This window comes from Bombus impatiens, unplaced genomic scaffold, assembly GCF_000188095.3.
Source record: "Bombus impatiens unplaced genomic scaffold, BIMP_2.2 scf_0543, whole genome shotgun sequence".
NCBI lineage: Eukaryota > Metazoa > Arthropoda > Insecta > Hymenoptera > Apidae > Bombus > Bombus impatiens.
This window is the reverse complement of record NT_176962.1, coordinates 1678008-1695819: the sequence shown is the minus strand read 5'-3', so window position 1 is coordinate 1695819 and position 17812 is coordinate 1678008. Positions and strand designations below refer to the sequence as shown.

The following is a 17812-nucleotide window of genomic DNA, read 5'->3' as shown; positions in this document are numbered from 1 at the left end:
TCGATATTGACAAGTTACATATCATGTACTTATTCGAAGCCGTATCGTATAGAGAATAGCATTCACAGTGATCCGTTAACATCGGTTATCAACGGTCAAGTAAAGTATCGTCTCTATTTTTGTAGAACATAGTGGATAATCTGGCACATCAATTAAGTCCTGTAAAAGATCCAGAGAAATTACTGCAAGATATGGACGTGAATCGCTTAAGAGCTGTGATATACAGAGATGTTGTAAGTATTTAGAATATTTCGCGTGTCATTCATTCTGCTACACTCTTTGTATTATTTCCCATCGAATTATTTTTTTTTGTCGTTAAAAAATTGTTTAGATTTAAGAACATAGTTGTTCCTCATTTCAATTATATGTCGAAAATTTTCTTAAAACATTAAATTTTTTCTGACTGTATTCAGGCGTAAAAAATTCGATGACTTCAACAGGGTTAATAATAAGAATAGTAATATGTAGATATTACTAATAAGAAGCACGTTTTCCTTTCTTTATTTCAGGAGGAAACCAAGCAGGCCCAGTTTCTGTCCCTCGCTATAGTTTACTTCATCTCTGTACTAATGGTATCAAAGTACCGTGATATATTGGAACCACCAATATCACAGCGGCCACCAAGTCCAGTTCAAACAATACAGACTAATGGTGCTAGTTTAAGACCAGGTAGCCCTTCAGGTAAGGTATACACTATTATCTTATTAAACAATCTGTTTACACTAAAATGATACAAGATTTGGAGAAACTTAATTGATAAACGTAAACACATGATGCCTAGTAAAAGAGGAATAAACAATTCTTTAATATTACTTTATCCAGGAGCATTGTTTTCATTATAGGATTTATTCTATTTAAGCGTTGAAATGCTTAATGCTACATGTAACTAAATTACGCAAAAAATGATCTAATTACAATTTATGGAGGTGACTATAGATCTTGCTATTTGTAGGAACTTTGTACGGATTTTAGAAAAAACGTTAGTAAAGAACATGAAAATCTTTGAAATTAATGTTGACATTAATATATGCGTGTTCTATTTCGAATACGTATGTGTTGCCTCTAACAAATTTTACATAAGAAATACTAATTGTTTGTTTAAAAAAGATTAATAGTAATAGTATCAAATTATTACTTCAAAACTCTTACATGTCAGATATATATTATCATATTTTCTGATTATTATATTAAGTAAGAAAAGTTATTTTTTCTACATTTTAAACGTGACATAACATTATGGCATGATTGTTATTGTTAACAACTAAACGAGCATATTTCCCATGATATTCATATTTCGAAAAGAACTATATTTTTTCGAATTTAAATGTAATTTTAATTCAACAAATATAGGATACAAAGAGATACATAAGAAATTATCATTACGATAAAAATAAAATTAAACCAAATCAAAGTAATTGGACAATTGAAAAGTGAAATAATAGATCATTTTGTGAATAACACGAATATATATGCAAATACGTAGATGCTGTGGAACACTATGCACTTTAATTGTGTAGCAGCAAATCGAACAGCACATTACACTGAATAGAGCGCATGTCGAATTGCACTGTATGAATTATTTTTCTATGTATCTGACAGTGAGAGTTTTGATGTTTGTCGAATGCATTAGCACTCTTTCTGTTCGGTTTAGATATATATATTATTTAAATGTCGCTATTATTTTATATTATAAAACAAACAATTTATTTGTGTAAAACAAACTCAAAAGATGTTGACCATAAATGATAATGAAACAAGGTAACATACATCAACTACGTCTGTTGAATGTTTCTTTAGAAATATTTGGATGTTTGACGACATATATCATTTAAATGTTCTATTTCGATAATATATGTTATATTTGAACTATGCGATGCTCCTAAAGTTAGTATCTTACACTTTCTTATATAATTCAGTAATTTAATTGTTCTTTAAAAAAACTGCAGAGTTTCACATTGTATTCTTTGCTGAGTTTCACTCTGTATTATTCTCTCGTATATATATTTGAATTAAAAATCTTAAACGAGATTTTAAATCTGTATTTGAAAATGATCGATGAAAATTACAACAGCGAGAATCTTGTTTTTATAATAATTGAAAAGCCCCTGTGACAATAAAAATTAGCCTTAATACGATATATTCAATTGAATAAAAAAAATAATGGTAATTGCGAGGAATACGAATGAACTACATATCTGTCTTAATTTTACACCTGTGGTATTTATCTTAGATATATATTATAGTTAATATCCGTTTTAGAAAGGATTGATATAGATAACGTTTCGAGTACTAAAGTAAAAAGACAAACACTCTAAACAAATTATTTAAAAAAATTAAAGGAAATCCCAATTAATTATGACCCTATTTAGATGTGAAATATTACTATCTATCTCCCAACGCTAGGGCAATTTGAAAAAATTACACGCTTTTTTAAGAAACAGAGAGAAACCCAGTAGAAGGACTAAGGGATAGTAACACGTTTAGATAATTAAAAAGATCAAACGCATGACAGAAACACGGAGGGCATATGGTCTCGAATCGTGGTAATGTGGTAAATGTGGTTCCTCAGCAGATGGGAATGGTGGTGGAGGAGGGCGGCCCCTGTTTCCACAGTGGTCTCACCACGTGTACCCACAGTTCCTCCCGGGATCTCACCCTAACGCCAATGCGAATGTCAATGCCAATGCCAACCACCATATGAACCAGCACCACCACCAGCACCCGCTACCGGCTGCCAGGCACTCTAATCGCCAGCCCCCCTCCAACTATTATCTCCCGAATCACCACAGTAATCATTACAACCATCATCCGAATAACCATAACTATCATCGGCATCATCATTACCATCATCATAATAACAACAATCACCATCATACGCTTCAAAAGCATATCGATCAGCCCCGAAATCTCTGTCATAGAAACTCCGGTGTTGGTCTGCAAGGTAACTCGATTGCCCGAACGTTGTGTTCCACGGAATGCTCGAGTTTGTTTCTTTATCGCCTGCTCGATATTTTTCTTACCGTCTATTACTGGCCAACGAACGAATTATCGACACTAATTTTCTTTTATCATGCCTCCCTTCAATTACTTATTCTTTTATATTTTCGTATATTCTTCGATTATTCTTCCTAGTTTGTTTTATCGATATCATCGGTGTATCGATATTTTTGTCTGCATGTTTGCCGTTCACTAACCAGTTTGAGCCAACCTGAGGTTTGACTTTTACACATGGACATACACATGCACGTACTTACACACGCATAAGCATCGTTCTGATTCTTATTATTTGACGAGTCTTTTGTTTGGCAACGAAAAAATATTTGATTGGATATATTTGATTCTAGAGAATTATTTTATAAATTAATTTCAGCTGCCATATTTGTTTTTCCTATTGTTTTGCGACAGGAAAGTAAAATTGAATTGAAATTCTGGATAATTTCGTTCGCAGACGTTGCAATTATATGATGCGTTATACGTTGATTCTCTAATGTGGTTTGAAAGCTTGGAGCACAAGCTGCGAATGAAAACTGCACCACTTGCGATTTGCGAGCAATCGAAAAGTTTGCATGTTGCGGATTGCAACTCACAATGCAAGTTTGCGTGATGTTGATTCCATTAAACGCATCCACTATTCTGATCTAACGCAAGACTATTCTTCTTGCTAACATATAAAAGTTAACTTACGAATAAATGATAGTTACCGTTAAGTTTCTTCACCAATGACAGTTGCACGTTTCAGATTATTTTGCTGGTTGAAAATTTGACAAACGTGCATAAACTAAAACGATATTTTACGAGAATACTACTATAATTTCTACTGCGATGAAAAGAATCTCTAGAAAGCGTCGACGCGTGCACTATTCTTACGTATTTAAAACATTGGCAATAATTTTCTTGCGTTTATTACAATTATCAAGCGTTATTTCATTTGAAAATACGCTTTGAAGAAAAAGGAAATGCAAAATAGTAAGAAAGTAATCGAATAAAATTTCATTATTCTAAGAACTACTTCCTTCTTCTTCAAATTGTTGAACAGGTTTGAATGCTTTGTTTACGTTCCTAATTACGCTTCGTATTTTCCTTTCCGTTTTGAGTTCATGCACTATAATGCATCTCCTCTCCCTACAATGCGATCGACGTCAATAATCCAAAGACATGAAATATGATTAAATGAAATATCAAAGATTTATTAACTAATACAAAGACAATATTTATCATTAATAAAATCGTCGATCGCATGATCGTTCATGTCGGCCTGCTTTGCAAGATGAAATATGCCGATACTTTTAAGTACAGATCATCACAATGGTGATATATGTTTCCAGGAAGCGGAGGTATAATGAGCCAAGCTGGTTCTCAAGATGACGGTGAATACGAAGTGATAATCGTCGACGAGAACAATTCGTCAATCTTGGCAGATCACGACGTTACGTCGTCAGGCCCTCCATCAACGAAGGTAAGTGACCAACAAATGTCCTCCTTACCCCTTACCTATTCGATAAGATGTTGCTGTACAACTATTGCTGTACTTCGTTTAAAAAACGTGCTACGTAAAAGATCTACCCATACGAAAGATGCATACGTCGGAATTAATTGATCCGTTGTTCCCAGGTAAAAAGCGAAAAATATCTTGTGAATCTCTCCTCAGTGCTGTTTCTACGTGAAAGTATACGAAAATAGCGAAACTTTTTGTTTTGTTTTTTGATTTTTTGATTCTCTCTCGGTACACATGTATAAAACCATCGATGCTCGAGATGATTTGTGACAACCTTACTTGAGATTGCATGTCTTTGATGAGATACAGTCATGTTTCGTTGTGTATTTCGCCGAATTAAAATCTTAAAAAGATGTAATGGTCGTTTCGGAATTCTGATCTTGATATATATATTTGATACGATTTTTACAACATTTGATATTTCGATGGCGACACGATTCTCTTGCACCTTTCTTGTCACGCACGATCTACTGTTACGATGGAATTGGCACTCTCCAGCCCACGCGATGCGCTTTGCATTTCGTTTACTCGACTTGTCATTTTCCGAATCTTCTACTGTAGATACTTGATTTAACTTAAATCTCTACGTGTCTCTGTTGAAATTTCTGATCCAACGAACAATCTGCATGCATCCCGAGTATTGATAGCCTGATAACAAACAGTAGATCTTTAACAAAACTGTAAAATTAAGAAACAGATCTCAAGGTATGAAATTAATCGATATATCACAGTTTCAATTCTGAAAGTTCTCCTTAGAAGTAGTTCAATTATACCCTGAGTAGCTAACAGTCGTTAATCGATCCCGAAGTAATTCTCTGATCTAAAAACGTAACAGTTCGAGCTACATCCAGCACGTAGTGTTTACTTTAGTGAAATATTTAACGATGTTCTTTCGCACTTACGTAGTCAAAAGTAATTGTACCAGATAATTCCACACATAGTTTCGTTCTCGCACGTGAAGTTCAAAAGTACATTTAAAATTTCCAACGATTGCGATAAAACTATGAAACATGCCCTTCTTTGAAGCTCGATTCGAATGTGTACGTATAAATGTAATCCTCGATTATCCCTGAAGATATTGTATCTCTATTTTGTATCTGTGCAACCTCTGTAATTATTTCGAGCATGCGACACTTTTACTCTTTAATTTTTCTCAACGTTAACTTCCTCTGCTTGCATTGCTATGCGTACTAACTACTGGTTCTGAAGGGAGGTCACAGTGGTGTACCTCGGCCACGGACAATTCTCGAGGATTACACCTCGTCAGAACCAACGCTTGGCTCTTCGACAAGACCTACTGAACCACTGCCACGAAATGTCCAGGTAAAAGTTTGACTTTGAGTACGGACACGGAACAGAAAATCTCATAAACGAAACAGGGAACTTTAACGATGTACTCTGTCAAAGGAACAAGCTAAACAAGCTACACAATCGTCTCGACATGATCTTTCTTTTTTTTTTCTTTTTTTTTTTAGAAAGGGATTCGGAAAACTATTTCGATTTTTTTACATAACCGATGCATTTATATTTTTTTTCTTCTTTTTTCATCTATCGAAAGTAAGAACGAATGCCCGTTTGACGGCTACGCAATTAACGATAGAAAATAGTACGAGACTAAAATCGATTCGTCTTACTGTACGGTGGCTTATCCACGTATATAATCTTCCCATACGTAACTGTATTTTTGTTACGTACGATTTTATGGACGTAATCAAGCGTAGCCATTACGATATTACGTTCGCCGTATCGTGGCTTGAGAATCTAGGAAGCTTTTATATTCCTTGTTTACACGTATATTAGATGACTGCGTATTAGTGTTGTTACGATTAACTGCATGTCGTCGAGTAAATGCATAGCACGCGAGACTTAATCAGTAAGCAGAACATGTCGTTTGATTCTCTTCTCAAGTAAACGTTCCTAAGACTTGTTATTATATCATAGGTATTTATGATTAAATAGTGTGTTCAGCGGAAGCTACGCTTTCGTTAGAAATAATACAGTATTCAGTATTAAGTAGCCAAGTAGCCGTAGTGTTGTTTGAAATTGTCTCGATTAAAAGTAATGTTGTTAAATACACTTCTTTCACGATGTATCTATCTTGAGAAATATTCATTCAAAGAATTATATAACATGTCAACAATATGAAACAATATTTTATAGATAAAATAGAATTTTCTTGAAATTCAATATACACACAACCGTGTTAAAACCGATCGATCCTATTTTTTTCGATTTTCTTTAATCTACGTACCTAATAAATATATGTATAACGAATATATTTTGTAAACACACCGAGATGTTAATGTCATCCCTTTTAGAGCAACGACTCCAGCGAAGAAACGGTGCATCGTAGCAATATTACCGCGGATGCCAGTCCTTCCGAGGTTGCCACGGATAATGAGAACAAACACAACTCGTCCGAGGAAGCTTGGACCGATGTAAATCTTAACGAAGACGGAGACACGATCCCAATGACGAATCAAAGGGAAGATCCGCGAAATATTCACAACATGGCGCACACTCGCGGTAAGAAATCCATTTGATGTTACGAGAAAAGGAAGGTAGATTGGCAGGGTATTTATCCTTTTATATCCTTTTGTTTCGTTTCTCTATTATCCCTAAACTAAATTTCTACTCTGAGACAACCTTCAACTGTTAAGACCAAAGATAAGAATCTATAAACTACCTGTCTGGCGGCAGTTTTCTCAGAAGATTTGGTTCCAAATTCCAAACTGACGATACCATCGCCAACTCTTTCCCTTTCTACGGCTTAAACAAATTCTGCTCTCGTACTTTTACCTTTTCTCTTTCTTTCTGTTTGTTAATCTTTTTCAATTTGAAATTCTCAATATTGTCTGAATTCCTCTAAACCAAATACGTTGAAATTAGACATTGAAATTAAGAAAAATGCGTTTTTATACAAAAACGTTACTATATCGAATGTGCATTATTTTTCGCCTGCAGTTTGCGTGTGAGATGCTTGCTGATACTGAACGTGTTAGTTTAGAAAACTTCGAAATGGAAATGTGGAATGAAAAATGAGAACTGTGATCTTCCCTCCTGATACAGGTGAGATTCAAGATAGCGAAGGAAACGTTCTGGAGCAAGGGATGCTAAGTAACGCGGAACGTGGCGAGAAACCTTCCGGGGAAATCTCAGTGGTTCGCGTATCGGATAGATTGGTGATGACTTCCGCGTCGCCACGTCCGGACGAGTTACCGATCAAGGGACTGGTCGACCATCTTCCAGTTCCAACACCATCGCGCGAGGCGTCGCTTACGCAAAAATTAGAAATGGCATTGGGTTCTGTTTGCCCGCTTTTACGGGAAATCATGGTGGACTTTGCCCCTTTCCTCTCGAAAACTCTTGTCGGCTCCCACGGACAAGAATTGCTGATGGAAGGCAAAGGTAGGACTCGTAAGTGCAATCTCATCGACTAATCTACTAATATGTGTGTATTGCTTGGTATTAATACGTTTTTATTTTAATACTGCTAAATTTGGTTGTAGAATTGGGTTATGTAAAATAGTTTGAGCTTTTGGTTTTAAATGTGGTAGCGGTTATCTAATGTAGATTATCTTATACGAATTGTCATTTAATTTCAAGGTATTTTGTGAGTAAAGATTGTACGTTTATTTATATGTACATGTATCGTTTAACACATTGTGAACGGATTGCGTGTTTTCTCTTTTGAAAAGTACCAATGGACAGTGGTAAAAATTGGTCAGTTTAATCTTTACTTTTTGAAAATGAAATTCAAAAAGAAATATCTGAGAAATGTCTGTTCTTAATGTGTTCGTAGAAAAATGTGACAATATATAGTATTATATATTATATAATATATGTTTTGAAGAAAAATGCATTAGACAAAAGTAGATCATAGCTTCGAGTAACGCAAGTTATCCTTATTTCACAAAAACACTTATTTACTATTCATAAGAAGAATTGAAGCGATAATCCCGTGTAACGATCTTCTCTTCTTAAGCCATAAACTGTGACACATATGTCTCCTTATTTGAACGGAAACTTTTACAGTCATTAAATGAACTTTATCGTGCAACATAGTCGGGAAATTCTAGAGGAAAGTCCAACGTAGTGGATCCTTAAGTCGCTTTGCATCAACACCAGGCTCGTATATTCCTTTCGTTTTATCTGTGTCGATTCATCGCAGCGAATGTATTCAAATTAGTCAGTTTATGGTTCCGCTTAGAAAGATGGAACGCGTATTCCGGGATAATCGTTGAACATTTGTATTCACGTGACGCGGTCGCAGTCCATGGCACTTCGCGGGGATTTTATATTCGTGGAACGTCGCGGATGACGGCCGTGCCACGTATCGATGCACTTTTATTTTTAAACAACAGCTCGAGAAGCGATACGTTCACCGGTCGTTTATAAATCACCCGGCCGTCTATGCCTTTCCTATTTCTTTCTTTCATCCGTGTCCCGCTGCTTCTTCTCTGTATTTTACAACTGAATTTCAAACCCTGCGACTTCTTTTTCCCCATCCATAATCCCATCGTTTTCTCGACCATTCGATTGAACGACCAAACGAGACATTTTTAATGATTCGATCCTCCTGTTCCACGTTAGGACTGACCACCTTCAAAAACAGCAATTCCGTGGTGGAATTGGTGATGCTACTTTGTTCCCAAGAATGGCAGAACTCCTTGCAGAAGCACGCAGGCCTGGCTTTCATCGAGCTCATTAACGAGGGAAGGTAAGAAGGGCTCGTTATACGATGATCGTTAGAACGACAGAGTTATAGTGCGTGCAGTAAACCGCGGCTCGAACTACGCTGGTTCTCGTAACGCAAATCGTAAAAGTTCGCGTTTATACTATGCAGGTTACTGTCTCACGCGATGAAGGATCATATAGTGCGAGTGGCCAACGAGGCTGAGTTTATCCTGAACCGTATGAGAGCGGACGACGTGCTCAAGCATGCCGACTTCGAGGTATCTGTTTTTTACGTATCCTTAATTATATTTCTTGACGTAATTTGCGATTACTGTTTTTTGCATTGGTATATGAAACTTTGTGATAATGATTTTGAAATTTTTGGCTCAGTCGCAATGCGCGCAAACATTGCTCGACCGACGAGAAGAGGAACGAATGTGCGATCACTTAATCACGGCTGCACGGAGACGAGACAATGTTATTGCCAGTAGATTGTTGGAAAAGGTCCGTAATATCCTGTCGAACAAACATGGTGCTTGGGGATATATGGATCCAATGGCTGCAAAGTGAGTCGTCGTATTTCTTTGGAATGTTGTTAGGATGTCGAGAATTGTATTAAATAGTACAGAATTATTTTAAATAAAACAAATATTAAAGATAAATATATGGAGGATTGACTTGCTCAATGTTTTGTTTTATATTATACGGTTCATTGAATTTCTTTAACTTCCATCTATTACTTAAAGATTAAATTTAAAATATACATATTAAAAAAAAAATCTTGTTGAAATTCAGATTGGCCGAATACTGGAAGCTAGATGCTTGGGAGGATGATGCACGTAGACGTAAGCGTTTCGTGCACAATCCACTAGGCTCGAGCCATCCCGAAGCTACACTGAAGGCGGCCCTCGAACACGGTGCACCCGAGGATGCGATTCTGCAAGCGCGTGAAGAGTTTCACGCGCATCTCGCAGCCTCGCGTGCACATCAACAGCAATTGCAGTCGGCGGATCTGATGGACGACAGTGAGCTGTTGTCGGACGACAGAGATCTCGATAACGATCTGACAGGTTAGATCTTCCTTCATTTCATTTCATTTTATTTTCTCTTATTTCCTTTGCTTGCATATGTAAGCGAAACGTGACACGTTCTATCGTTTAAATTATGTTACACGTGTATACGTTTATGTATACACATATACATGCGCGGATGTATGTAAGCTAGAACGAGATTGTGTTCTGTCAGGCCCGGTGAACATCAGCACGAAAGGAAAATTGATCGCGCCCGGTATCGTGGCTCCTGGTATTATCTCCGTGACGTCCGCGGAACTGTACTTCGAGGTGGATGAGGACGACCCAGAGTTCAAGAAGATTGACAGTGAGGTAAGTACATACATGAATCTTTTTCTATTGACATTGAAATTATTGGATGCGCTGATACAAAGGGAAAGTTAATGTTCGTACATAAATAATGGAACTTGAATCATATGCAACGATACAATTCCTTTAATCAAGTTGGAATGAATTGCTAAAAAATTGTTTTTCCTCTGTGCTTTTTTTTTTACTCTGTGCTTAAGAAAAGTTAAGTTAAATTATGTAAACCACTATATACCGTTATCTAAATTAAAGTAAAATAAAAAATCTTTATTTATTTAATGAAAATTTTATTTATACTAATTAAGATGACCATTTTGTATGACACGAAACATATTGTAGGAATATCAATTACAGAAACGTTCAGTAATTTCGTCACGATACCTCTTAAAGATAAGTGTTTATGTAATTTGCTACTCTTGCTGGTTCTTTGATGTATAAATGGACAAAAGGAAATATTTGAGATCAAAAAGAATTCTAATTGATTCGCTGACTAATCACTCAGTTGTTTTTCGGATTACGACAGAAAATCTGAGATTCGAACAGTCATTATGTTTGTCACTTTTCGCGTTATATATTGCGACTGTATTCCCTTGCTTACATTTATCACTTGTCACACGCAATCTTAATGATTAATCATTGTGTCAGTTTGTCCGCGTTAAGATACCGTCTATTACATGCATTTGGAGCAACTTGTTGCGTTTGCGAAGCTATCTCTTTGAAATATGGTTACTGGTCTCCATGCAGATAACGTTCCCTCGCGCTCTGAAATGTAGGGCCACGCAGAGGCTCACTTTACTCGCCAGAGAAAATTTTTCTACAACAAATTTATGCGCAAATTTTGCAAATATACAAATTGAGACATAGGTTGTTAATTAGTAATTGGGCAAACAACTCGCTTCATTACGATTCTTCTGATAAACTTCCTCACTTTTTGAAGAGACTTATAGGTGAAATTTTTATTGAAAATTCTAGGAAATATAACTGGAGCTACATAATATTTCAATAAGATTTATTATAACACGCATAAATCGGTCTTAATCGATAACAATTTAAAAGGAAATACAAATATATTACTCGCATGATTTGCGTATTTTTTAAATTAAAAATTCTCAGAATGATGTACGAAAAAATTTAAATTCGAGATTGAAGTTCATATCAAAATTAATTATGCAGAATAAGAAAGTTAATCGAAAAACAATGAATAATATTTTGATTAAACGGTATCCCATTTACCAAAGATTCAAACTACTCAAATTTTCTACGCAGTTACCAAAAACGCTATCGACCGTGTTTACGACTCCAGAAATTCTCAGAAGAATTTTACTATAAATAAACTTCGACTCCGAGAAGAATGACGAGGCAGACCACTGGCAGCGTTGGTTCGCGACAAACAGTATTAATCACAGGTCGGAGCAAGGAATTTGAATAAATGCGAATCATAAATGATGAGACGTGGCGAAAGCTTCCACAATAACGTAGTTGGAATTGGTTCGGACGTGTCCCTGTCTATCAGCGTGCATAATGTAGTCACGTCTCGCGACGGTGGTCATCCGACCGAGTGAAAATCAAAAGAGAACGAGAAACGGAATAAAAAAAGACGGGAAGAAAGGAAGTAAATAAAATGGAGATTAAAAGGAGAGAGAAAAGGAGTTAGAGCGATAAGAGGAACGAGAAGAGAAGCGAGAGACTGTGGACCCTGGAGAGAACTAGAGGCCGATTATCATATATCGGTCGTAGATCTCGCGTTTGTATAACTAGGGAATAAAACAAACAGAGGAGGGCCCCATGGGGTCGGCCGATCTTCAGGGTCGGCAATTATGAGCCCCCCGCGGGGCCCGGTATCTACCTTACTCCTCTCGTTTTCTCTCTCTCTTTCTATTTGCTTTCTGCATCGCTCCACCACGTACTAAGCACACATCTGTGGCATAGGTGGGCATACAGATTCTCAGGAATGCACTGGAACTACCACGCTTCCCCTCCTATCTAGTAACTATTGCACGTTTACCGCAGACATCCTGTTTGCGCGATCCTCTTCGCGATCCAATGGGAACCGATGGATCGAGAAGTATCTCTCGTCGATCGAATTCCACCTTGGGTATTTATAGAAGCGACTTGAAAGCTTCGAGTTTTGTAAATGAGAGGCTAGAAATATTGTGCTCTGCTTTGTGTAAGATGTTCGTTTGTATGGTTAATGGACGGTTGGGAAATAGATGAGAGGAACAAACTGGGTTAGGATTGTCCGTGTTACAATACAGAGATGTACCTAATTGAATTCTTATACACTCATTTTAGTATCGGTGAATAACTAGTAGATAAAGAGGAATGATATAAATTGTCGAAACGTTTTGTAATTTTTAGTTGTGTAATACTAACTTTGAAATTTATCTGTATGCAATAATTCGAATGAACATGAATAACGTGATTTTGATGAATCGCGCAATGTTTATTTTGAGAGAGCGAAAAGAGGAGAAGAGACTCCTCGAGCAAATCTTGCTCATCTTCATCGTATTCTATGTTTTAGAATACGTACACGAATGAGTTGGAAACAGATCAGTAAATTAAACCTTATAGAAAGGTATACCTTTTAAAGAAAAGGATGAATAAGATTTCGAAGAAAAGATATATTCGCTGTGAAAAGGTTATCCACTTATTATTATGTCACGCGTTTGAATCAATAATAATCTTCGTTTTATAAGGAATGAATAAAATAATAAATAAAAAAAAAGCAGAATTGCAATGCAATATTTCTATCTATTCGTGGAAGAAAAAATGTCACTTTAATCGCTGAATTTCAATCGTTCGAAAACTGGACACAAAAAAGTTAAACACGAAAGTGTCGCGTCTTGGGTCCGATTCCAGGGTCACCAAGAATTCCTACTCTTCCCGACGATTTTGTCATGTCCACCTGTCATCTCCTATATATCTCGACCAGACGAGTCTGTGAATAGGAGCACGGGCTCGTCCCGCCTCTTAATTGGAATCCTGTTTAAACAGAAACACGCTGAACGCACCTGGAAGCGCGGATGACTGGAACGAGTAAAGAACTGAGCGAAAGACGAAGAAAACAAGCCAACCAAACAGACCAAAAGGAAAAAGAAAAAGAAAGAACAAGGAAAGAGGAAGAGCTAAAAGAAAGAAGAGCGAAGGAAGAGTGAAAAGGCCGAGATAGGAGCGGAGAAAGAGAGGCTAGTGGTTCACGATCGAGACACGCTCATTAGTCGAGGATGTCCCGAGGGTAGGCGGGAGGCTTCGTCGAATTCGTAGGCGATGGATCACTCGATAGTCGAGTCGAGACTTAAGCGATCGTAATGCGCGGACGTAGAAGAGAGGAGGCTGCATCGGGAGTGGCCCCAGGGAGGGACTGCATATCGGTGAACTCTCGGTTCACCAGCTTCGGCTGACTGGCCTCACCTTGTTCGCCGATCGCGCCGATTCTCCTCCTCTCCCGGCTCGAGCTTTTATAATGGTCCTGGGCAAACGTATTTATCGTGATTTATTGTTTACACGGGTCTCCTTTCTCTTCGGTTACCTCTATCTTCCTTTATCCTATATCCATGGACTCTCTTTCAACGGGTTCTGCGCTAGAGATAGAGGATGCACACCGTGCGATTACGTCCGATGTAAATTATTGATCGTCCACGAGGAACATTAATATCTAAAACAAATAATGGACCGTTACATCCTGAACCCTTTTGAGTTCTGCGCGCCCTCTCTCTTTCTTTTCGTTCACTCCAACTCCCCATTGATCCGAGTAGATTCTACCGTTTGTTTTATCTTTTGCGATTTTCTAATTGCTTCTCTTTCTTTCTCCATTTGCATCTCTTTTCGTTTCGATCGATTCGAATCGTTGTTTAGTATGGTAATTAATATACATTTTGGTTACGTTGGTGAGGAGTCTGATTCACGGCAAACGAAGTAGGAGGCAATAGTCTCGTGCGCAAAAGTGAACGTGGGTTTCATGAATTCCGAGGAATCGCAATTTAAAGAATCGTTGAAGGATACGAATAGTAGCTCGTGGTGTTTAAAATTCTGCCTTTACACAGTTATTACATCTCTTTACTGTATTTGCACGACGTTGCACGGCTTACGTGCTCTGTGGAAAGTGGCAGCTCGATAATTGCCGTACTTTCAAGCACGCACGGTACTCTCGTTACGCCAGCCTGCCCTCGAGATCCGCTCGTCTTATACAGAATCTTCGTCCTTGCTACATGCGGTCATTTATATGCGGCGAGAATCTAGAAGACACAAGAATCGTAAATAAAATTATGGAGACGATCGGAAAGCTTGGGAATAAAAGGAAATCATTTATATAAATATTTATTCTGAATTTCTTTTCGAATTGATAATTTTTATTTTGATTTTTGCTGTGAACCAAGTTTCATCCTCTTCGAAGAATTACCCGAGAATGGAATTGCTTAATGCAAATTAACTAATAAATTAAAGATTTCAAATACTGTGAATGTGTAATATATTACTCACTAATCTAATCGAAGAGTTGTTACGAGGAAAAGTATGACAAACATAGGACATCACACACATGACTGCTTAGAAATATACCGTTCGATTGTCATCACCATTCAGTCTGCATAACGGATGGATACATTAACCGCTAATCTAGTAAATAAATGTTTCTACAATCCACCATTTAACTTTTTCCTTTATACACAACTCCGTTACATAACATTCAAGAAAATGACCAACAAATTTCCATCTGTCCAATCTTACACGCGATTCAACGTTTCGACTCCAGCACATGTTCGCCATTAAAACCGTTGAAAGGTACCGAGAACGGGTTACAAGAGCAAGCAATCACGGAAAGGAACGCGATGCGAGCTAAATGCCTTTAAACAGGATTCCATTTTCCACGATTCACACTTACTTCGCCATACAAAAGATACAAAAAGCATCTTATTGAGGACAAACAGCCAGGAATGTTCCGAATGTTGAAATTCACAATTGCTAAAAAATATAAAAGAACACTTGTTTGAATATAAATTGCCATATTTTCGTAACAAGGCATGTTTAAACCCTTCATTAGAAAGTACAACGAGGTATCGAATTGCGACGGTACCCTCGTGTCTTAACATATTCAGTGCATAAGTTCCGGATTCGAGCTGATTTCGACGATATGCATATGAACAGTTCAGGAGGGAAAGGATCGTAATTTACTGTTAGACGAAATTGAAATCTTGGCATCACTTTTCAAAGAGGTGTCAAATTAAGGGAACGGAACGGGCACGACTGAAAAGAAAAATTTAAGGGTCAAATTTAATCCTAGGTAAAGACGATCAATGTTAAATTTCTCTAATGGAAAAATGATTACCGTTGCATAAGTAACAAATAATTTTTAAGAATACAATCTAACGTCGATAAAAATGAGAAAAAAGAAGCTTCCATAATAATCCATGGTAATATTAATAAGTATATATCCATAATACATTTATAATGATATCCATAGTAATCCAAATAATATTTCGCGCTGTACAAATAGCTTACGTCTGTAAGCCATTTTGTATTAGCACATAGAATATGCAACAAAGATTCAGTTGGCAGTAAATGTTAAAGCTCGCGGTATCGTGACTCGTCGGAGCTCGCATTTTTATGGAAACGGAGTGGTTGTGGCGCCTAAAGCTCGCAAAGGCTGCGGTATAGCTATTGCAAACGCATGCTGCGAATATCCCAACGGGATACTTGCATGGTACGCGAAGAATGGAACAGGAGGGGAAGAAGGGAAACAGACCCACCGGACAGGTGGTCCGTTGGTGTATGTTGGCGCGCACTCATTGCCAAGTGAGATGCCATTAACGGGAGTACAATATCGGGAAAAATCGAAGAAACCATCGGATCGTTTATCAGCGAATGCAAGACGAGCTACGCTGGTCATATATCATGTTGCGGTAAAGATTTTCGATTTATGGATAGGGAATATTGCGGTGTACGGTTGCCAGTCCATGGAAAAATCGACGGATGGTTCGTGGTAGCGAGCAACAGCGAGGTTTGACGAGGATTGAGGAATCCTGCAAGTTAATGGTTTTATAGGTGTCCATGCTGTGGCTAGGGGATATTAATTATTCGTTTAATTTATGGTCGGAGAATGTTGCGAGTTCGAATTACCACGAAACAGGCAGTCGACGTTTATTGTCGGGAAGTATGTGGGACTCGAGAGGTTTTGTGGATATCTAATCTTTTGTGAAGTGAAATTAATCGTTGGTTGGATCATGAGATTTATGCAATATATGAAATATCGTTGTTTGGAACTGTTGATAACAGGAAGAAATCTATGGTGAAAATTTGTATGAAATATTGGGAGGTTCTTTAAATATATATGAATGCGAAGATTTTTATCGAACGTTATTGTAAAGTGATACTTCATTTCATCTAAGTAACTCTTTCTTCTCCGTAGTAAAAACTTAATGAAGTAAATAATGGGCAAACCGATTCTTCTAAGATTCAAACCGGCTAACTTCCTGATAATAAAGTACAGTAATGAATAAAACATTGAAAATATTTGTCACATGCCTGTAAATTACTTGAAACATGTATAATATTCTCGTGAAAAGCACTAGTCAACTGGTCCCTAATTGTCAATCACGATATCCTTCATATGTTATCAATGAATATGATATCGGAGTACCTTGTTTATTTGGGAAAAATCGTACGAGTATAGTATAGGTTTTGCATCAATGAATAATCGTAGGAACTGGTTAGAATACGCTCGTTAAACATTGGCTATCTAAAAAGATAAATGTCGCAACGCGTATTTTCAATTAACAATTAACCTTGTTCTACGAAAAAAACAATTTTTACGCATGCACGAACAACCGAGCATACTTGCGGTCGATTTGCCATTAACAACAGCCGTAAGCTATCTTATTTTCCAATCCGTAAACACAGCAATCTGCACATCTAATAAACAATTAATTTTGTTTTATACAAAAGAGTTACTGTAGTTTACCATAGTTGTTCGAATTATTTCTTCATTTTTTATATTTTTTCTTACTGAACCTAACGAACGCGATATTTTCTTTGTCCCCTTCCATTATTATATTAGAAACTAATGGTATCTCACAGTATATAACGATTGTTTCGTACAAATGTCAACACTGGATGTGTAAGACGGCAAAGTTTACCTGACTGGAATACTATTATACTATATCCCGAAACGCAAAAATTAACGATACTATTACGCGAAACGATCTCATAATCGCATCCCGATGTGAGTTCATCGTACGTCGGACACGCGCACGGTTTGCGGGCAAACGAA

The 17812-nt window shown here is 37.1% G+C and overlaps 1 protein-coding gene across 16 annotated transcripts in view; it reads left to right on the top strand.

Moving 5' to 3' along the window:
- Positions 1 to 17812, top strand: part of LOC100749771 (neurobeachin) — a 418748-nt gene that overhangs the window by 325237 nt on the left and 75699 nt on the right. For 8 of the 16 annotated variants that reach the window (XM_033321947.1, XM_024369154.2, XM_024369153.2 and 5 more), the window contains 12 exons: positions 126 to 233; positions 510 to 681; positions 2570 to 2941; positions 4326 to 4456; positions 5705 to 5818; positions 6814 to 7021; positions 7565 to 7912; positions 9089 to 9215; positions 9342 to 9450; positions 9563 to 9738; positions 9968 to 10242; positions 10418 to 10554. In XM_033321947.1, the coding sequence (XP_033177838.1) occupies positions 126 to 233; positions 510 to 681; positions 2570 to 2941; positions 4326 to 4456; positions 5705 to 5818; positions 6814 to 7021; positions 7565 to 7912; positions 9089 to 9215; positions 9342 to 9450; positions 9563 to 9738; positions 9968 to 10242; positions 10418 to 10554 (2277 nt within the window). The remainder of the gene's footprint in view (positions 1 to 125; positions 234 to 509; positions 682 to 2569; positions 2942 to 4325; positions 4457 to 5704; positions 5819 to 6813; positions 7022 to 7564; positions 7913 to 9088; positions 9216 to 9341; positions 9451 to 9562; positions 9739 to 9967; positions 10243 to 10417; positions 10555 to 17812) is intronic. The other 8 variants (XM_024369159.2, XM_024369147.2, XM_024369150.2 and 5 more) reach the window with 5 other exon arrangements.